Source organism: Plecotus auritus, assembly GCF_963455305.1.
Source record: "Plecotus auritus genome assembly, chromosome: X".
NCBI classification, from domain to species: Eukaryota; Metazoa; Chordata; class Mammalia; order Chiroptera; family Vespertilionidae; genus Plecotus; species Plecotus auritus.
The window spans coordinates 41,138,310-41,161,998 of NC_137784.1; the positions used below are offsets into that span (position 1 = coordinate 41,138,310).

The 23,689-nt window shown below is 36.9% G+C and overlaps 1 protein-coding gene across 12 annotated transcripts in view; it reads left to right on the forward strand.

Moving 5' to 3' along the window:
- Positions 1–23,689, forward strand: part of ATRX (ATRX chromatin remodeler) — a 349,866-nt gene that overhangs the window by 238,986 nt on the left and 87,191 nt on the right. For all 12 annotated transcript variants that reach the window (XM_080653251.1, XM_080653256.1, XM_080653261.1 and 9 more), the window contains 5 exons: positions 8,651–8,781; positions 9,288–9,376; positions 9,501–9,673; positions 18,452–18,605; positions 22,192–22,298. In XM_080653251.1, the coding sequence (XP_080509377.1) occupies positions 8,651–8,781; positions 9,288–9,376; positions 9,501–9,673; positions 18,452–18,605; positions 22,192–22,298 (654 nt within the window). The remainder of the gene's footprint in view (positions 1–8,650; positions 8,782–9,287; positions 9,377–9,500; positions 9,674–18,451; positions 18,606–22,191; positions 22,299–23,689) is intronic.

Here is a 23,689-nt window from a genome sequence, read left to right on the forward strand (position 1 = left end):
TGTGGTAGCAATACTCATATCTGACAAAGGAGACATCAAAATGAAGGCCATAACAAGAGACAGTAAAGGTCACACTACATAATACTAAAGGGATAGATCTAAGATATAACCCTGGTAAACATATATGCACCCAATATAGGAGCACCAAAATATGTAGTACAAATTCTGGAGGACTTTAAGGGAGAGATCTACAGCAATACAGTCATATTAGGAGACTTTAACACCACTGATTTTATTGCATAGATCTTCCAGACGAAAAATAAACAAGGAAACAGTGACTCTAACTAAATGACACACTGGATCAGATGGATTTAATTGACATTTACAGAACATTGCACCCCAAGGATGCAGAATATACATTCTTATCAAATACATATGGGTTATACTCAAAGATAGACTGTGTCCACATGTTAGGAAACAAAACAAGTATCTAAAAGTTCAAGAATTTTGAAATGATATCAGGCAGAGAACAAAGATAGTGGCATAGGTAACTGCTTGTACTCGCTGCCTGCCACAACCACATCAAAATTACAACTAAAATACAGAACATCCATCATCCATAATGGCCTGAAAGCTGGCTGAATGGAAGTCCTACAACTAGAGAAGTAAATAAGAAAGCACATTGAAACTGTTAGGAGGGGCAGAGCTACGAAACGGGCTGGATTGAAACCCAAGTGTACCATTTTTTTAATTGGTAAAGAGACTGTCTCTGTGTAGCCCCCCGAGAGGAGCAAGGGGTCCCAGCCTCACATTAGACCCCCCCAGTCCAGGCTCCCAGAGCTGGGAAAAGTAGACCCTGTAACTATGGGCTGTAAAAACCACCGGGGATTGGGGCTCAGTGACATGGAGGCTGCTGGAGACCGAGCTGATCCTCTTAAAGGCCTGGCATACAAACTGAACTTACAAGGTCCTTCTTCTGATCTCCAGTGCCAGGGTGAGGCTCTGGGGAACACAGACACATACGAAGAGGAACTGGAATTCCTGGCACTGGGGCAGGAACTCGGCGGTGGCTATCTCCCAGTCAAATGTGCTCACAGGCGTCATTGTTCCTATGCTGGGACCTCACCTGTGTCAGGGATGACTGACAGCCATTTCTGTTTGCTCCTCTCTGGTGATTCCCTGAGACCCCGCCCCATCCAATTTGTAGCTCCATCTAATCTATGTGCAGCGGCTTCTGCATATGGATGGCCTGTCATTGCTCAGACTTCAGATCTTGCTAAACTCTCTCAAACAAGCTACAGCGAGGTCAGGGAGCCCCAAACCTATCAATAAAAGGCCCAAGACCTGGCACCACCAGCACCAGCCTGCCTTATTCACAGTGTGGCCTCACCTGGGCACTTTCAAATTGAATACATACAGGACAAATCTGCAGATCTCTCTGTAGCTCCCTGGAGACCCAAGAGCCGGTGCACCCAATGGTCAGTGTCATATCATATGAAATTACAACTCTACACATCATAAGCTACATACTCACAGCGCAGACTCCGTGAGGTCCAAAGCCCCACTGAAGCAAGTCCTGCTCCATAGAGGTGTCCTGCACAGCAGCGCTCCCACAGTAGTGGCAGCTGGTCCCCACAGCGAATTGGCCTGGAGGTTAATTCCTCCTAGGGGCACCAACACCATTCAAGTTTCAACTACAACAAGACTGTGCACAGAGCCCACAAAGGGGCACACCTAGAGTGCCCAGCTCAGGTGACTGGGGAGGCTAAGCCACTGGGTTCTATAGGACAGCTACTACACAAGGCCAGTCTACCAACTCAAGGAGACATAGCAGCTCTACCCAATACATATAAACAAACACAGGGATGTAGCCAAAATGAGGAGACGAAGAAACATGTCACAAATGAAAGAAATGGAAGAAAGCAAACTACTGGATATAGAATTCAAAACTACAGTTATAAGGTTACTCAAGAATCTTCTTGTGACCTCCAAGGACTGAGTGAGACTTTCAAGGATCTTAGTAAGAATGCCAAAAAAATATTGAAAAGGACCAGTCAGAAGTTAAGCAAACACTGACTGACAAAGACTAATATACAGGGATTGAACAGTAGAGTAGAGGATTTTGGGAATCAAATCAACCATTTAAAATATGAGGAAGCAAAAAACACCCAGCCAGAAGAGTAAAAAGGAAAAAGAACCCAAAAATATGAAGACAGTGTAAGGAGCCTCTGTGACAACTTCAAGTGTACCAATATTTGCATTATGGGGGTGCCAGAAGAAGAGAGAGAGCAAGATATTAAAAACCTATTTGAAGAAATAATGACAACAACCCACAATCTCTTGGACACAGCAAAAGCATTCCTGAGAGGGAAGGTCATAACACTACAGGCCTGCCTCAGAAAATAAGAAAAGTTAATAATAAACTATCTAACTCTACAATGTAAAGTAATAGAAATAGAATAACAAGAAAAGCCCCAAGTAAGTAAAAGGAAGTAAATAGTAAACATTACAGTGGAAATAAATGACATAGAGACTAAAAAAACAATGCAAAAAAATCAATGAAACCAAGAGCTGGTTCTTTGAAAAGATAAACAAGATGGGAGAGGACCCAAATCAGTAAAATCAGAAGTGAAATTGGTGAAGTAACAACTGACCCCAAAGAAATACAAAGGACTGTAAGAAAATACTATGAACAAACTCTATGTTAACAAGTTGGACAACATGGGTAAGATGGACAAATTTGTAGAAAAATACAATCTTCTAAAAATAAAAAATAATCAGAAAACCTGAATAGGCCAATAACAACTGAAATTGAAGCAGTTATTAGAAAAACAACAACCCAGCAAACAAAAGCTGTGGTCTGGATGGCTTCTCCAGGGGAGTATTACCAAACATTCAAAGAAGAACTAATACCTATCCTAAAACCTTTCCTAAAAACCCAAGAGCAAGGAACACTTCCAAGCTCTTTTTATGAGGCCAGCATTATCCTAATTCCAAAACCAGGTAAAGACACTACAAAGAAAGAGAATTATAGATCAATATCCTTGATGGACATAGATGCTAAAATCCTCAACAAAATATTAGTAAATTGGATCCAGCAATATATTACAACGGTCATACACCATGATTGAGTGGGAATTATTCCAGCACTGAAAGGTTCATACAATATTCACAAATCAATAAACATGATACATCACATAAACAGATTGAAAGACAAAAAGCACATGATCATATCAAAAGATGCAGAAAAAGCATTAAACAAGATCCAGCACCCCTTTTTGATTAAAACTCTGCAAAATGGGAATAGAGTAATCAGATCTCAACATAATAAAAAGCCCATTGTATGGGAGAGCATATTTGGCAGTGATACATCTGATAAAGTGTTAATATCCAAAATATATAAGAATCTCATACAACTTAATAAGAGAAAGACAATCCAATTGAAAAATGGGCAAAGTACCTAAATGGGCAAAGTGGTCATACAGGTGGACGAGAGACATATGAAAAAAATGTTCAAAGTCAGAGAAATGCAAATAAAAATGACAATTGGTTATTACCTCACATCTTTTAGAATGGCTACCATTAAGAAATCTACAAATGACAAGTGCTGGTGAGGATATGGAGAAAAGGGAACCCTAGTACACTGCTGGTGGGAGTGCAGACTGGTGCAGCCATTATGAAAAACAATATGAAAGTTCTTAAAAAAATCAAATATGGAACTGCCATTTGACCCAGTGATCCCACTTCTAGAAATATATCCTAGAAATCCCCAAATACCTACCTATCAGATAGAATATACTAGGTGTACTGGTTAATAATGGCAGATTTTGTAATCAAAGAAAACACGATAATTTCAAGAGAAACATAAAAAGTGCTTTATTCAACGTAATGTCCATCGCTAGCTACACATTTCACCCATATTTCAGGTAATTTGTGGATACCGTCCCAATAGAACTTTTCTTGTTTTGAGGCAAACCAGTCAGAGACCCAATTTTCCACTTCTTTGTACCTTTTAAAGTGCTGCTCAGAAAGTGCGTGTGCCATTGATCGGAACAAGGGATAATCTGAAGGAGCAATGTCTGGTGAATACAGCGGGTGGGTTAATACTTCCCAGGCAAGAGCTTTTAACATGTCTTTAACTGGTTTTGAAGTGTGTGATGGTGCATTATCACGAAGCAAAATTACTTTGCCGAGTCTTCTGGAATATTCTGGTCATTTCACGATCAAAGTGTGGTTCAAATTGATTACTTGTTGTTGGTAGCGATCAGTATTAGTGGTTTCACCTGGTTTTAGAAGCTCATAATACACCACACCTTCCTGATCCCACCAAACACAGAGTCTTCTTTCCGAAGCGATTTGGCCTTGCAGTCAATGTTGATGGTTCACCTGGATCAACCCATGACTTTGTGCATTTGGGATTCTCAAAATAAATCCACTTTTCATCGCCAGTCACAATTCGATGCAAAACAGACTTTCTTTTGTGCCGTTGAAGCAACATTTTACTGATGAATTTTCAGTTTTCTATTTGTCTTTTGTTCAGTTGATGTGGCACCCATTTTCCTTCCTTTATAGTCTTTCCCATTGCTTGCAAATGATCAGAAATTGTTTGTTGAGCAATATTTAATCTTTCTGCAAGTTGTTTTTGAGTTTGACACACATCATCTAATAATGCTTGTGATGGTTGGTCTTCAAACTTTTTCGGTTGACCTGGATGTTCTTTGTCTTTCACATCAAAATCATCACTTTTAAAGCATTTAAACCAGCGTTCACAAGTATCTTGACATGGAGCATGTTCACCATAAGCTTCCCAAAGTATTCAGCAGCACTTTTCTTCAAAATAAAGTAATGATTTAAAACTTCCCGCAAATGCTTTCTTTGGCACAAAGTTTGACATTTTTAAGCATAAAAATACATACGATGTTACCACCTTCAGCAAATTTGACATATGAAGTTTTGAAGCTTGTTGTCAGTACAACAAAATAGCATACATATCAAATCACATATACACCGAGTGTCCAGATTATTATGATCTCTGAACGCATAATAATGTGGCCACTCAGTGTATATCCTGTATAATAAAAGGCTAATATGCCAATTGTCCCCTCGACCAGCATGCAGGCCGGCCAACCGCCATGTCCCCTCCCCCTGGCCAGGCTGGCCGGACCCCACCCATGCACGAATTCATGCACTGGGCCTCTAATATATATATATATATATATATATATATATATATATATATATATATATACTGAGTGGCCAGATTATTATGCATTCAGAGATCATCATAATCTGGCCACTCAGTGTATATCAACATATGTGTAAGTTTATCTATTGAAAAAAGTCTGCATTATTAACTGGTACACCTAGTATGTATCCCTATGTTCATAGCAGGGCAATTTACAATAACTAAAATCTAGAATCAGTCCAAGTGCCCATTAGCAGATGAATGGATAAAAAAAGGTATACATTTACTCCATGGAGTACTATGCAGCAGTAAAAAAGAAGGACCTCTTACCTTTTGAGACAGCATGGAGGGACCTGTGGAGTAGTATGCTAATTGAAATAAGCCAGAGAAAGACAAGTGTCACATGATTGCACTTGTATGTGGAATCTAATGAACAAAATAAACTGTTGAATAAATCCAGAGACATAGGAGCATAGAACACACCATGGAATCTAAGAGGGAAGATGGGGTGGGTCAGAAGAGATTAACTTAAGAATTGGAATGAATATATGCATAAGCCATGGACACAGACTACTAGTACAGTATAATGAATTCCTGGGGCAGGGTCAGGAGCGGGCTGGAGGGGGTCAATGCGGAGAAAAAGGAGACATGTGTGATACTTTCAACAGTAAAAATTTTAAAAAGTCAATGTCATCCCAGTAAACTGAGTTAAAATATTTTTTTAAATTTTTAAATAAATGATTGCTTTCTGTTAGGGGTCTTGTGATTTCATGTAAATTTTATATTTTCTTCTAGTTCTGGAAACAATATCATTGGAATTAGGTAGTGATTGCATTGAGTCATTAGATTGCTTTGGGTGTTATGTACATTTTAATATTGATGTTTCCAATACATGAACACTGTATTTCCTTCCCTTTCTTTGTGTCCTCTTTATTTTTTCAATGTCTTAGAGTTTTCAGCGTATATGTTTTTCACCTCACTGAATAAATTTATTCCAAGTTTATTCTTTTTGATACAATTGCATATGACATCCTTTACTTAATATCTCTTTCTGATTATTGGCTGTTAGTGTGCAGACATGTGAGAGATTTCTGTGTGTTTTCCTTGGCGAATTGATGTATGACAAATGAGAGATTATACAATGGGGAAATGATAGTCTCTGTAAAAGCATAGTTGGGAAAACTGGACCAGATCCATGCCAAAAAATGAAACTGGGCAAATTATACCATATACAAAAATAAAGTCAAAGTTAATTAAAGTCTTAAATGTAACACCCGAACCCATAAAACTCCTAGAAGAAAACATAGGCAGAGTTCTCTGAAGTTTGTCTTAGCAATCAGTATTTTTTTTCTGTATGTCTCCTTGGGGAAGGTCAACAAAAGCAAAAACAAACAAATGGCTCTACATCAAACTAAAAAGCTTCTACAGGGAGAAGGAAGCTATCAGCAAAACGCAGAGACAGCCTAGTGAATGGGAAAAGAGATTTACCATTGATATATTGGGAGAAGGTCTTAATATTCAAAATATATAAAGAACTCATGCATCTCAACTTAAAAAACAAAGAGTTCTATTTAAAAATAGGCAGAGGAGCCCTAGCCAGTTTGGCTCAGTGGATTAAGTGTTGGCCTGCTGACTGAAAGATCCTGAGTTCGATTCCGGTCAAGGGCATGCACCTTGGTTGCGGCCTTGATCCCTGGCCTTGATTGGGGATCATGTGGGATGCAACCAATTGATGTGTCTCACATCGATGTTTCTGTCTGTTTCTTCCCCTCACTTCCACTTTCTCTAAGAATCAATGGAAAAAAATCCTCTGGTGAGGATTAAAAAAATAAAAAGGGCAGAGGACATGGATAGACATTTCTCCTAAGAGGCAATTTAGTTGCCAGCAGACATATGAAAAGATAAGAAAACTAAGCATCAGAGAAATGCAAATAAAAACCAGTTATCCCCTCAGACCTGTAAAAATATATCTTATCAAAAAGTCAACAAACAGCAAGTGCTGTAAGGATATGGAGAAAAGGGAACACTTGTGCACTTTTGGTGGCATTGTTTTTATAAAATATATATTTTATTGATTTAGAGAGGAAGAGAGAGGGAGAGAGAGATACAAACATCAATGATAAGAAAAAAATCATTGATTGGCTGCCTTCTGCACACCCCACTCTGGTGATCAAGCCCGCCAACCGCATGTACCCTGACTGTGACCTCCTAGTTCATAGTTAGACACTCAACCACTGAGCCATGCTGGCCAGGCAGTGGCATTGTTAATTGGTACAGAAACTATGGAAAACAGTATGCAGGGTCCTCAAAATTTAAAAATACAACTACCATATGACCCAGCAATTCCACTTTCTGGTATTTCTTTTAAGAAAACAAAATTACTAATTTGAAAAGATACATGCACCCCTGTATTCATTGCAGCATTGTTTACAATAGCCATGATATGGAAACAACATAGGTGTGGAATCAATAGATGAACTGAGAAAGAAGATATTTACACACACACATTCATACATACCTACCATAGGAAATTACTTAGCAATAAAAAAATGAAATCTTGCCATTTGTGATAGCATGGATGGACCTAGAGGGTATTATGCTAAGTAAAAGAAGTTGGACAGAGAAGGATGGATACCATATGATTTTACTTATGTGGAATCTTAAAAAAAAACTAAACAAGTGAACAAAACAGAAATGGACTGATATATTCAGTGAACAAACTGATGGTCGCCAGATGGTAGTTGGTTGGGGAGATTCATGAAAAAGGTTTAGGGATTAAGATCTAGAAATTGCCAGTTATAAAAACTGTCACAGGTATGTAAATACATCATAGGAAATATAGCCAATAATATTGTAATAATTGTGTATGTTGTCAGATGGGTACTAGACTTACCAGGGTGATCACTTAGTAAGTTATGTAAATGTTTAATAACTATGTTGTATACCTGAAACTAATATTATTGTATGTTTACTGTAATTGAAAAATAAAATTATTATTAAAAAATAAAAATAAAAACAAGAGTTTGTAATCTAGAGTCCAGTGGATAGAATTTAGGGGTATATGAACCTGAATAAGAAAAATTCCTTTTTAATTTTCACTACCCTCCAACAAGAGTGTAGCATTTTTCCAGTTTCAAAGGTATGCAGCAAACCACAGTAGTAGTATTGATAACTGACTTTGTTATCAATATAAATCAGATATATTTCTGTATATCAATGATATCTCAAAATATTTTACCTTTATTAATACTTCAACTTTTCATGTAATTGTCAGACTTGCTGCTATATTTTTTATTTAATGCATTAATAAATTACACATAATATGATATCACTTTTTTTCAGTATTTTGATAATTTCTATATAATGGATTTCTTTTTCAATCCTATTTATTTTATGTAATTGAAAACATTGTAAGCACTGCCAAAGGAGTTCATTGAACAGATCAAGTTAAAACCTCTATTTTAGAAACACGTAGGTTGAAATAGATCTTATTATCTTAATATTGACTATTTTTCTTTTGATCAGGTGTAGGTAATAGCAGTGAAGGTGGAAGAGGAAAAGCAGGTGCAAAACTTTTCCAAGATTTTCAGATGTTAAGTAGAATCTGGACTCATCCTTGGTGTTTACAGCTGGACTACATTAGCAAAGAAAATAAGGTAAATCAAGTAACCTAAGATTTATTAAAAGGTATCTGTTAGAAACAGAATAACTTTAGAAAAAAGGTTGATGTATATACACTTACTGTATATTTGAATTTTCTTTTGATTTGTGGTATAATAATTCATGTATTTTATTTCCAGTTAATTTCTGTTTGAATGCATTATGATTATAATATGAATATTAAATGTTAATCTTAACATTTCTCATAACCATAGCAAAGTGATCAAAAGTAAGAAATTAACATTGAGTATTATTAACTGAACAATAGAATTCAATTGGATTTTCTTAGTTTTTGTACTTTTTCTTTTTTATGATCAATCTAAGACCTCACATTGCATTTAGTACTCATATCTGTCATGTCTCCTTTATTTTTCTAATTCATGATAGTTCCTTTGTTCTTATCTCATGACAATTGACTTATTCTTAAGAAATAAAGGAACATCATTATAATTTCCAATATAAGTTGAAATAAACTATTAAAACATTCATCTTTTTTCTCTAGGGATATTTTGATGAAGACAGCATGGATGAATTTATAGCTTCAGATTCTGATGAAACCTCCATGAGTTTAAGCTCCGATGATTATGCAAAGTAAATTGAATACTTTTGTGCCTCATGTTGACACATTAAAACTCCCTATTTACTGATTGTTCTCATAATTGACACTTATATGTTTACTATACTTTTCTATTAGTTTGAATTTGTTCTTTTTCAGAAAGAAGAAAACAAAAGGGAAAAAGGGGAAAAAAGATAGTAGCTCAAGTGGAAGTGGCAGTGACAATGATGTTGAAGTCATTAAAGTGTGGAATTCAAGATCTCGAGGAGGTGGTGAAGGAAATGTGGATGAAACAGGAAACAATCCCTCGGTTTCTATAAAGACGGAAGAAAGTAAGTCTAATGAATGTTGCCTTTATCATGGAACATTGTTTAGAAATATGTCATTATCATGTCAGTACTTTTTTTCAATTATTAATCATCCTCTCTTGTTGGCCAGAGGCATATCTTTTCTCAATTGGTAAGCATGTAGAATAATCATGGAACACAGAATAATAAAAAATATCTGATAACTTTTTAAATAAAAGCAAGCCTTTTGCTCTCTCTGGTATTTCATAGGAAAGAAAAAGTAATGTTTATTTAAATGTATAAATGTAAACTCTATATTACTTTTACTCCATATGTTAGCTTACTTCTTGAGCAGCCTTGCAATGTTATTTATATCTTTATTTTTATAAATGATTGGTAGAAGTTGAATTCTGACCTAGATACATTCAATCTCAAAACCACCATGGTAATTTCTCTTAACTATATATAAATAACTGGAAGAATTTCAAGGAATCAAGTATCATTGTAATTGATTTTATATAGTGAAATTATTTTTAATGGTTTAGTCTTTTTCCTTTATAAATCTTAAAAAAAATTATAATTGTTGTCTACTTTAGGTTTCCTCTGTGTCATGTACAGTTTGTGTCACCTCTTTTGCTTTTTTTTCTCTTGTGCATGAGTATACAGACAGTGAAGGTTTTGACTGAACTCCCAAAGGCTTGAGTTGTCTTTACCTGTTATCTACATTTAAAGAATTAGTATTGAGGCTCCATATTCTCCTGGTACAGCCTGACTGGGTGTCTGCTCTAGAGCTGGGACCAAATATCTGAATATTTGAAATATCAAATATCTAAAGACAGAAAAGTGTAAATAGCTCTAAATAGTTGGCATTTGGAAGTCATGGAACAAAGCTGTTGATTATGAACAGAAGAGAGATATAGGTGCTAACTAGGTGAATGATCCTGTACTCAAACAAGCTTGGCTGGTCTCAGGCCTGCAGTTGAACTAATTGGCAATACCTTGATAAACATTTCTCTTTTCAATAATTCCTCCTTCGAATAGACAGATGGCAGCCTAACCACAGACTCTGTCTTCTGTAAGAAATCAAGGAAATAGTAAAAATTAAACTACAAAATTTTCCTCCTTGTTTTTTTTCTCTCTTGTTATTCCATAAAGGCAGTTTGTTATCAGCGTTCAACTTCCAATTACATTTAGAGAATATTTTTTCTGAGAATACTAAAGGAATGTTTATAGTTTAATTTAAGGTAACGGGAAGCTCCTGTTATCTCTTCCTTTGCTCTCCCAATCTGCCTTTTCACTTAAAATTACCCACAGTCTCTCATCTCACAATTATAAATGAATAGCTTAGAGTTTATGTGTTCATGGGAATTTTCTTAAAATTTACTTGTTAAAATGTTTCTCATAACTTAAAGTTAAGAGATCAGAGAGAGTAAGACTTCCCAGTATGTTTCATTCTTTGCTGTAAATGGGTTACATAGAAGTATGCTGAGGTATTGATTCCTTCATCATGTGGATGGTGGGGTCTGAGGCAGCTGAGTTATATCCAGAAATGAGTAGATTCTTCCATTTTTCCTGGTGTACTATGTGACTATGATTGCTCTTCATTTTTGCCATAATGTAAAAAGGTTGGAAAGAACTGGGGCAAAATATAGGTGGCTATATGTTGTAAACTTAAAAGCAGACAGGGAAGGCACTGGGTTCCAAATGACAAACTGACTACTTGTCTAGGGTCTTTGTATAATTTTAGCTGTGTGCATTCAAATACATGTCATTCATATATGGATGTATTTTAAATTTTTTGCATCTGTGTACACATATAGTTTATCAGAAACATTTTTCAGAACAAATAGATGATAAAAATTTATTTTTGTTCTGTAGATCTAAATTAACTCCATAAGGCTGAGTAGATCATAGTATATGAACATATATAGCTGGTATTATAACTTTTTAAAAACTTAATTCTGCCCTAACCGGTTTGGCTCAGTGGATAGAGCATTAGCCTCTCTCATCAATGTTTCTAACCCTCTTTCCCTCTCCCTTCCTCTCTGTAAAAAATTAATAAAATATATATTTTTTAAAAAATTTGCTTCCTTACAGAAAATATAAAAAAACACTAAGTAGGAAGTATTATAGGGCAAAAATGTTGCACCTGGAATTTGAAGTGGATATTAAGTAAGTATATAGCTATAATTGAACTATGATATGATTCTCACTGCATATTTCATTTTCATTTTATTTTTTAATATGTATTTTTATTGATTTCAGAAAGGAAGGGAGAGGGAGATATAAACATCAATGATGAGAGAGAATCATTGATTGGCTGCCTCTAGCATGCCCCTTACTGGGGACCAAACCTGCAACCTGGGCATGTGCCCTTGGCCAGATTCGAACCCAGGACGCTTGAGTCCACAGGCCAAAACTCTATCAACTGAGCCAAACTGGCTAGGGCATATTTCATTTTTACTTCAAAGAGTTGCTATTTAATTCTTTTACAGAAGATTCCTGAATTTTCTGAGAAGCAGAATCTTGAATAAGTCATTTAAGTTTACCTTACAGCATCACTAATTCTGTGTTTTAATACTGTTTTAGAAGGACAGTTTTATGGTGTGAAATTTGCTGTGTAACTAAAATATTCACTTTATTAATTATCTTGGTATTTTTAGAGTACATTTTAAAATGTATATAATTTATTGTATGGATATCAACTTTTGTGATAGGATCCTTGTATGTGATGTAGGACCATATTATTACCACTATTATATGATACTAGAGGCCTGGTGCACAAATTTGGTGCACCAGTGGGGTCCCTTGGCCTGGCCTGTGGGATAGGGCCAAAACTGGCTCTCCGACAGCCCCCAAGGGGTCCCAGATTGTGAGAGGGTGCAGGCCAGGTGGAGGGACCCCACCAGTGCATGATCATGGATGGGCAGGGATATGGGAGGTTGGTCAGCTAGGGAGGGACCATGGGAGAGCTCCAGGGCATGCCTGGCCCATATCGCTCAGTCCCAATTGGCCAGACCCCAGCAGCAAGCTCACCTACTGGTCGGAGCATCTTCCTCCTGGTGGTCAGTGCACGTCATAGCGACTGGTCGAACAGGTCAACTCTCTGCCCCCTGGTGGTCAGTGCACATTATAGCAAGCGGTTGAGCAGCCTTAGCATACCAGTGAACAAAATGCATTCATGGAGCTTACCATTCTACTAGTACTACTATTTTATTTTATTTTATTTTATTTTTTTAAATAAAACTTTATTGTTCAGATTATTACAATTGTTTCTCCTTTTTCCCCCCATAGCTCCCCTCCACCCGGTTCCCACCCCACCCTCTGCCCTTACCTCCCCCAACATTGTCCTCATCCATAGGTGTACGATTTTTGTCCAGTCTCTTCTTGCACCCCCCATACCCCTTTCCCCCTGAGACTTATCAGTCCACTCCCTTTCTATGCCCCTGATTCTATTATATTCACCAGTTTATTCTGTTCCTCAGATTTTTAATTCACTTGGTTTTTAGGTTCACTTGTTGATAGATATGTATTTGTTGTTCATAATTTTTCTCTTTACTTTTTTCTTCTTCCTCTTCTTAAAGAATACCTTTCAGCATTTCATATAATACTGGTTTGGTGGTGATGAACTCCTTTAGCTTTTTCTTATCTGTGAAGCTCTTTATCTGACCTTCCATTCTGAATAATAGCTTTGCTGGGTAGAGTAGTCTTGGTTGTAGGTTCTTGCTGTTCATCACTTTGAATATTTCTTGCCACTCCCATCTGGCCTGCATAGTTTCTGTTGAGAAATTAGCTGACAATCGTATGGGTGCTCCCTTGTAGGTAATTAACTGTTTTTCTATTGCTGCTTTTAATATTCTCTCTTTGTCTTTTGCTCTTGGCATTTTAATTATGATGTGTTTTGGTGTGGTCCTCTTTTGATTCCTTTTGTTTGGGGTTCTGTGGGCTTCCTGGACTTGTAAGTCTATTTCTTTCACCAGGTGGGGGAAGTTTTCTGTCATTATTTCTTCCAATAGGTTTTCAGTATCTTACTCTCTGTCTTCTTCTGGCACCCCCATAATTCTGATGTTGGTACGCTTAAAGTTGTCCCAGAGGCTTCTTACACTATCTTCAACTTTTTGGATTCTTTTTTCTTTTTTTTGCTTTTCCGGTTGAGTGTTTTTTGCTTCTTTGTATTTCAAATCTTTGACTTGATTCTTGCGTTCCTCTAGTCTGCTGTTGGGTCTCTGTATAATATTTTTTATTTCAGTCAGTGTATGCTTAATTTCTAGTTGGTCCTTTTTCATATCTTCGAGGGTCTCGTTATATTTATCGGCCTTTTCTGGGATATTCTTGAAGAGCCTTATAACCGTGGTTTTGAATTCTATATCCAGTCATTTGTTTTCCTCCATTTCTTTCGTTTGTGATCTGTTTTTTCGTCTCCCTATTTTTCACTGCTTTGTTGAGTTGGTAGAGTAGCTTTGTGTGCTAGGTTTCCTATATGGCCCAGTGGTTCGGTCTCCCCAGTTAACCTGAGGTGGACACTCTTGGTGCACCCCTTTGTGGACTGTGTGTACAGCCTTGTTGTAGTTAAGTCTTGATTGTTGTTGGTATCACTGGGAGGAATTGACCTCCAGGCCAGTTGGCTGTGAGGATCAGCTGTGTCTACACTGGGAGATTTTCGGTGCTGGAGACAGCCTTATAGGATTAGCCTTGCCAGATTGCAAAACCCTCTGTGCTCAGCTTGGAAGGGGTGGAGTCTCAGGGCGGAGCAGACAGTCTTGGCTTCCCGTCAACCCTGCCCTTGTGCGAGTCTCCAGACCTCCGCCCTCCGCGGTTCCCGAGTTTCCGCCCTACAGTCCAGACTTCCCCGGTAAGATCATGGGTCCCCAGGGGCTTGCCCGGAACTGCAGTTCAGTGCAGTCGGAACTGGGGTTCAGTGCAGTCAGGAGCCCCCGACTCCCTTCTGCCAGGGACAGCCTGTGGTAACCTCTGCAGTCAGTCCCTGTGCACACTCGCGCCTCCAGACCCCTGCCGCCGCGGCTCCCCTGAGTCTCTGAGTTTCCGAGTCCCCGGGTGCCTTTCTTTCTACCTGACAGTCCAAACTCCCCCTGTATGAGCGTGGGTCCACAGGGTTTCGCCCAGAACTGAGGTTCAATGTAGTCGGAACTGGGGTTCAGTGCAGTCGGGGGCTTCTTTTCCCCTCCCACCAGAGAAAGCCAGCCAGGCACTCCGTTGCCCTTCCTCTCTGCGCGTGCGTGTCTCCGTACCTCAGCTCTTTGCCTCTCCTTCTCCGTGAGATTTCCTCTTTCCTTCTAGTTGTAGAATTTCCACTCAGCCAGCTTTCCTGTGGTTCTGGATGGTGTCCGTTCTGTCTTTTAGTTGTAGTTTTGAAATTGTTGTGCGGGGCAGCAGTTTAGGTGCTTACCTATGCCGCCATCTTGGTTTCTCTCTAGTACTACTATTTTAATGATATGCTACTTTTTTTTTAAAACTACAGTGTATCTTGCTGTAAATATGTTAGTTAAATATATATTTAGAATGCCTCAAGAAATTAGGGGTACTGTTTTCTGTACCCCTACAGCATGGTAATTACCAGAGGAAAAGAGGGGTAGGGAGAGGTAGAAGAGGGTAAAGGAAGGATAAATGGAGATGGAAGGAGACTTGACTGTGGTTGGTAAATACACATTATAATATACAGATGATGTATTACAGAATTGTACACCTGAAACCTATATAATTTTATTAACCAATGTCATCTCAATAAATTCAGTTTAAAAATAAATAAATAAAATAGAATATATGCACTCCTATGTTCATTGCAGTGTTATTTACAATGGACAAGATTTGGAAGCAGCCCAGTGCCTATTAGTAGATGAGTGGATAAAAAAGCTGTGGTACATTTACACAATGGAATACCACTCAGCCATTAAAAAGAAGGAAATCTTACCTTTTGGGACAGCATGGATGGACCTTGAGATACTATGCTAAGTGAAATACAGAGAAAGGAAAACATTATACAATTTCACTTATAAGTGGAATCTAATAAACAAAATAAACTAAAAAAATAGAAATAGACTCAGAGATACAGAGATCACACTGACAGCTGTTGCGGGTGGGGGTGATGATTGAAGAAAGGTGAAGGGATGAAGCAAAAAAAAAATAAATAAATAACCAAAAGTCATAGACAGAGAACAGAAAAAAAAAAAGAAATTAGATGTAAAGGTGTTTGTATTTTCTTTGGGCCTTACCTTGTAAACATTTTATAATACTCATAGTGTATATTTAGGAATGGCTTTGATTAATTAATTAAGTCACTGTTACTTGTTATTTATATATACACAGCACAAAGCTCTTACAAATTCTAGACTGCCAGAAAGAAAATAGGTGTTCAGAATAAACCACATTGTTTGTACAAACAATCTAAGCAAAGTGAACCCCTCTTATCAGGGAAAGTTTTATATCAGTACAGGAAACTATTTACCATTGAAGTTCCCAGACAGTAGCCACAGGCCAACCTTACAAGGAGGCTTTTCTTATATGAAATTTTAGTTTACTCTTGAAGGATAGTAAAGCATAAACAAGAAGTTTACCAGGCAAAGAGGGGAAGAAAGTAATACATTTAAGGATAGGTATGGAATCTTGCAAATATGTGAAATGTTTAGGTAGTAGTTCATTGTGGTTTTAGTGTAAATGCATAATCAGCCTGTTAAACGTAATGAAAATCACTAGGACATAGACACAAAAAGAGGGAGCTGATAAGTAGTAAGTTCAATAAGGTGTGTTATAAGGATATACTAGTCTTGATATTAGCAATTTTGGTTTTTATCTATTCAGAGATAGGATACTAGGCCTTGAACCATTTATAAGGTGGAGAGTTCTTAGAATCCAGATTAATTCTGAATTTCTTTAAAGAGTACATATTCCATGGAGGAATAGGATAGGAAAAAATATTACCCTTTATTCAAGGGAAAAGACAAGAAAGCTTATGTGTTTCACCATGGGCTCTGGGTTGGGAAAAATTGTTTCCTTGGATTCATAATCACAGGCTTTCCCTCACATAATTTATGGTTTGAATTTACATTACTTATATAGTCTAAAAATCTCAAGCTGACATAATAGCCTCAAAAGTAATTCTGGGTTGGTAATCCCCTGGAGCACCTGGCAGAATCAGATGGCGAATCACTATGGAGATGAATGACTTCAACCTGTGCTGCCAAGATTCTCCCATATTACAGCTACACTGAAAGTGAAATCACAATAAAGAATATAGGATATGAGAGGAAACAATTAACTGTAGGTAAAGATTGCAACAAAATAAGTTATCAGTCAACCTGATGAAAGTTAACACACGAAACAAACAGCATGATTCGATTCTCAAGAACCTGAGATAATAGAACTATTTTATAAAGACTATAAAATAAGTATGCTTATAGTGATAATTAAAAAATTATAAGCATAATTTTATGCTGGCAGACAACATTCTGGAAAAATATAACACCATTGAACGTTCATTGCAGTTATTTCATAGGTTTTGCAACTTTAATGGTTTGGGTTTTTTGTTTTAATCCTCACCTGAGGATATTTTCCCATTGACTTAGAGAGAGTGGAAGAGAGAGGGAAAGAGAGAGAGAAATATTTTTGTGAGAGAACCACATCGATTGGTTGCCTCCTACACAAGCCCTGACCAGGGCCTGGGCCAGGGAGGAGCCTGCAACCGAAGTATGTGCCCTTGACCAGAATCGAATCTGGGACCCTTTGGTCCACAGGCTGATGCTCTATCCACTGAACCAAACCGCCTAGGGTGGTTTTGTGACTTTAAGCAAAATGATACATAATGAAACCAATTTTACCCTAGGCAAATAGATGTAAATAAGCATTAAGTTCTTGTAGTATCTTGTCAATATTAAAACAAAACATTATTCAAGGACCTGCTATAGTTTAAAAACATAATAGTGTACAGTTTAGGGATACAGATATAGTGAAAATATTAAACATGCACAGAAATAATAAACATAAACTTTAAGGTTTTAGTTACCTCTCCAAAAGGAGGGAGGAAAAGAAGAATGTGATTGGCTAGGGTCACATATTAGACTTCAGGTGCATCAGAAGCAGATTTAACAAGTGTTACAATTGGATAAAAGTGGGATGTGGGAACATGGCTGTTTATTCTGCATACATTTTTGGATATGTAAAATATTTTATAGCAGAAATATATAAAAATGTAAAATATTTCACATTAAAAAGCAGTTCGGCAAAAACAGGTTAAACCTCATTCCTCGTTTTGCATTGAATTGTTTATGTTTAGAACTTTAATAGATTATTTTGTGTAACTTTCTTCTTACAACTTTTATAGTCAAAGTTAGTGTGCAAATAACAAAGTTAATATGATATGAGGATTCTGGGATGAATATTTGCTAGAATTCTAGTAGCACAGTGAAATGTTTCTTGTCCCTGAGCTCAAGATCTTCTCTGTCTTGATCTCCGAGTCAGTCAGTCTCCCTCTCTGCTTCGTTTCTCTTTCTGTCTCTCTTTGGTCATTTTTCTTTCCCAGTCTGTTTCTTGGGATGTGTTTTGGGGTTATTATCTCTCTGGGCTTGGGGGCCTCTGTCTCTTAGAGTTTCTGTCTACCCGAGTGCTCTCTCCTGTGGTGGTCTTTTTTCTCTCTCTGGGCATGAGTGTGTCAGTTGCTTCCCTCTCCCGAATTCCTATGTTGCTTTCTCAAGCTTTCTCTGGGTTGGTCTATATCTGTTTTCTTGGTCTCTTTCTTAATCCCTCTCTTGGGATCTTTTAGTTTTTTTCCCTTATTTGCCTACTTATTTGTGTTTCATTTATTTTATTTAGGTAAAGCTACTTCCTCTTCTAATCCAAGCAGCCCAGCTCCAGACTGGTACAAAGATTTTGTTACAGATGCTGATGCTGAGATTTTAGAGCATTCTGGCAAAATGGTACTTCTCTTTGAAATTCTTCGAATGGCAGAGGAAATTGGGGATAAAGTGTAAGTTCTTTCCTATTCTTTATATAAATGAACTTTTTGATAACCTTTCTATTGTTTTAACAGCTTATTTGAAGAAATGTGTTTTCTTCCTTTCTAAAAATGTCATTTACTTTGGTTACTGTAGTGATAGACAAGTCCCAGTATCTTCCTTCTAAGCCACTAGTTCTAAGTGCATATTCTGGTTATTTCTTTGGTGCTGTTTTTCCCTTCTGGTTATTGCTTCTAAAATTTATTTCATTGAGCCAAGCCTCTAGTTGATATCTATATGTTATCATCTTCAAAACCATTTTCCAATCCATACAATGTGGCTTTTACCGTCACTTTACTGAGCTTTTTCCCACCTAAAGTCACTTAGTGACATTTTAATCCCCATATCTAGTAGACACTTCTCAGACTTTATTTCACCTCTTTGATGATTCTCTTTATCATTTCTCCTTTGTTTTTTGTTCCTGTTTGTTTTACTTATAGCATTTGTGCCCTCATTTCCTTCCCTGCATCCTGTCCCCAGTTTCACCCTTAAAATTACTATTTAAAAAATGGACTCTTATAGTTTTGAACCAGGCTTATTGTTTAGGCTGTTATAAGGTCCCCACATTTTATCGTAAAATATTTAAAAATTATATCTGTGATGTTTTTAATAACAATTAACATAGGGCTAAAAATAAGTCATCTTTGGCATTAGTCAAAGATGACTCCCAGACTTCCATCCTAAGTGGTTGGTGGATTATAATGTTATTTACTAAAATGGACAATATTAGGGTAGAACTTAATTCACTAGTGATAGTAAAGAGTTTTGCTCTAGCTATATTATGTTTGAGTGGCCTATTAGATATCCAGGAGAGATGTCAAGTAGAAAGTGGATATTAGAGTTCAGAGTTTCTGAAAGGTAAGGAGAGATTATTGCTCTAGACATGCTCATGATTTTTTCTACTATCAACTTCTGTAGATTAAAATTAATTTTTATTTGAGTACCATATAAGAATTTTAGGAATGTACACGTGATTTTTGTGGTATCTTAATTTCCTCATCAATGCAAGAATCTCTTCTACCATGTTTATCATAGATATTCTCCTACTTTTTCCTGTGATAGAATATTTACCATCTCATAACGCTACCTATAGTTGAATACTTCACATTGTTAGAAAATGTATCCTTATCTTTTTTAAAAATATATATATTTTTTATTTCAGAGAGGAAGGGAGAGGGAGAGAGAAAGAGAGAGAGAGAAACATAAATGACAAGAGAGAATCATTGATTGGCTGCCTCCTGCACATCCCCTACTGGGGATCGAGTCTGCAACCCAGGCATGTGCCCTTGTTTGGAATCGAACCCGGGACTCTTTAGTCCACAGGCCGATGCTCTGTCCACTCAGCCAAACTGGCTAGGGCTGTATCCTTATCTTTATACGCTATTCCTATAGCTGTTTCCCCTCTGGTCTAAAACAAAATATATCTTCTGCTTTTTTTACACTGTTGTTAATGATAATTTTTAGTTATAAACTCAACTTATAGATGTCATCAGTGTTGAGACTATAAAACTATGCATTTCCAGAATTGTGATTACCACTATTCTTTATCTGTCCAACATTTCATTATGGAAGTTTTAAAACATAATTAAAAGTGGAAAGAACTTTATAGTGCATACCCATATATCTGTCACCTAGAATTGGTACTATATTCTATAGTTACTGTATTTTCTTTATTACATATCTGTTTACCTATCCATCCCTCCATTGATCTTATTTTCCCAATGCCTTTTAAAGTAGGTTACAGACATCACTACTATTTCAATTGTCTTATCTTCAAATAGTGGTAGTTTTATCACTCTTGTGAATTTTATAGTTTTTCCTCTCACTTCATTGATCATTTTTTGTGTGGTATAATTTCAGTCCTGACCACATGGTTTTTAGTACCCATCTCAAAATATGGTTGCAGTAAACAAAACACTCAGCTTAGTTTTTATTAACACAGAGTTTTAGCCCTGGCTGGTTTGGGTCAGTGATTATAGCGTCGGCCCACGGACCAAAGGGTCTTGGGTTCAACTCCTGGTCAAGGGTACATACCTCAGTTGTAGCTTTGATTCCCGGCCCTGCTCTGGGCTCCTGTGGAAGGCAGCCAATCAGTGTGTCTCTCACGTTAGTGTTTCTTTTTCTCTCCCTCCCTTTCACTCTCTAAAAATCAATGGAAAAAGTATCCTCAGGTGAGGATTAAAAACAAAACAAAAACAAAAGCACACACACACACACACACACACAAACCCCACAGAGTTTTAGTGAAGCTGGTTCTTGTTTATTCTGGACCTTATACATATATTCATGCAGTCCTGTAGAGAGGTTTTCCAACTTTGGGGGAGGAAGACATTTTACTCTAGCCTTGCAGTTTCTTTTAGCTGGTCTAATAATCAGCATGAGACAGATTAAGAAAAAAGAACCAAGTTTACTTACATATTGCATGTATGGGAACCCCAACATATATGACAGAATAAGAGATTCCACATACAAGAGAGGTTCACAGACAGAAAATTAATATGAGGTATCTATGATATCCTGAGCTAAAGTAGGGTAAAATGTCCTGATGTTGCAGAAGGAGGAGGATAATTTTCAAGATAAGAGCAAGTGTTTAGTAAATATGTTTGCCCTTCCTATCAATAGGTCATAAAGAGTTATTTCTGGTAAAAGTTTCTCTTGTGCCTTCAGCGTCTCAATTACCTTTAGCTCAAAATAGTCCACATTCCAAAGTAGCATATATTGGAGAGGCCTGTTCTGAACCCCTTTACAACCTCTAAATAACTGTTGATTCATGTTGAAACCTATGTTCAGTGAAGACATTAAAAAAACAACTGCTGTTAAATCAGATTCCCCTATTTTCTATTTGTGCAGTTGACTTTTGACCCCAATACAGGCTGGGGCAAAAGTAAGTTTACAGTTTTTCTTATGGAAAATAATACAATAGTTAATAAATAATACAGATCAAAGGACTTTTATGCATGCATATAAGCCTAACCAATGGACACAGACACCAGGGGGGTGAGGGCATGAGTGTGGCGGTGGGAGGGCAATCGGGGGATAAGGACACATATGTAATACCTTAATCAATAAAAAAAAATACAAGAATAAACTCTGATTAGCATACTCACAACTGTAAACCTACTTTTGCCCTATCCTGTGGAAACTTGATATTTCCACAGGATGAGAAAGAAATGAATTTTAGTGATTTTAGCCAGTGATATGTTGACAAATGTTTAACAGCTAATTCTCCAAATGAATGAATGAAAAAATCCTGTATAATAAAGAGGTAATATGCAAATTGATCGCCACTCCCTTGCACAAATGGCACCCCCATGTGGTCACACGATGGCGGCCACAAGATGGCCAGTATGGGAGGGCAGTTGTGGGCAATCAGGCCAGCAGGGGAGGGCAGTTAGGGGCGACCAGGCCAGTAGGGGAGGGCAGTTGGGGGCGACCAGGCTGGCAGGAGAGGGCAGTTGGGGGGGGACCAGGCCTGCAGGGGAGGGCAGAAGTAATATCTTTACTATATGAATCTTTTAATCTAAGAACACTCATTTGTTTTGTTTTGTTTTTTTTTAGACTTGTTTTCAGCCAGTCTCTTATATCTCTGGACTTGATTGAAGATTTTCTTGAATTGGCTAGTAGGGAGAAAACAGAAGATAAAGATAAACCTCTTATTTATAAAGGTGAGTTACAAACATTTCTACATCATTAGTTTTAAAAACATTCATTTATATATCTTGTATAAACTTTTTAACAGTAAAAGAAAAAATAGCCAGACCCACAACCCTAATATGTCCATGTTTTTCTCTACTTTATTCTTAACCTTATGGATATTATTGAGGTCTTCATTTTTGTAATTTTAACATCACTTATTAAAAATGTTTTTAAACAGCTTTATTGAGGTATAATTCACATAATGTGCAGTTGAACCATTTAAAATGTACAATTCAATGGGCATAGTATATGTACAGAGTTGTGCAACAATCAACACAGTCAATTTTTGAAAATTTTAATCACCACCAAAGAAACCCTATACCTTTTAACTATGACTGTCCTATCTCACCCTTCTACCACTTCCATCCCTAGGCAATCACTAATCTATTTTCTATTTTTGTAGATTGATCTATTCTGGACCTATCATATAAATGGATTCATATAATATGTGGTTTTTCATGAATGGCTTCTTTCACATAGCATCTTTACAAGGTTCATTCATGTTATAGCATATGACAGTACTTCATTTTTATGGTCTAATAAAATTTCATTGTATGGATAAAACCCACATTTGATTATCCATTCATTCATTCATTCATAGATACTTAGGCTGTTTTCACCTTTTGGCTGTTATGAATAATGCTGCTATGAATAGTTGTGTACAAGTTTTTATGTATTTAAACATCTGTTTTCAATTCTTTAGGATATATTCTTAGGAATGGAATTATTGGATTATACAATAATTCTGTGTTTAATCTATTGAGGAACCAGCAAACTGTTTTCCACACTGACTGCAATTTCACATTCCCACAAGAAGTGTACAAGGGTTCTAATTTCTCCACATCTTTGCCAACACTTGCTTTCCTTTTTTTTTTACTTAAAAATATTATTATTATTATTATTATTATTATTATGATGATGATGATCCTAGTGGCTATGAAATGGTATATCACTGTGATTTTTTATATTTTTTAAATTTGTTTCTGTTAATCCTTATTACTCAGGGAATTTTTAAAAAATCGTTATTATTGAAAGTATTACATATGTCCCCCTTTTCTCCCATTGACCCCTTATACCCATACCAGGCCTCCACCACCCTATTGATGTGCTCATGGGTTATGCATATATGGGTTGATATCTACCCATCCACCCAACCTTCCCTTCCCTATGAGATTTGACAGTCTATTCTATGCTTCTGTGTCTCTGGATCTATTTTTTTCAACAGTTTATTTTGTTCATTAGATTCCACATATGAGTGCAATCATGTGACACTTGTCTTTCTCTGACTGGCTTATTTCACTTAGCATAATACTATTCAGGTCCTTCCATGCTGTCTCAAAGAGTAAGAGATCCTTCTTTT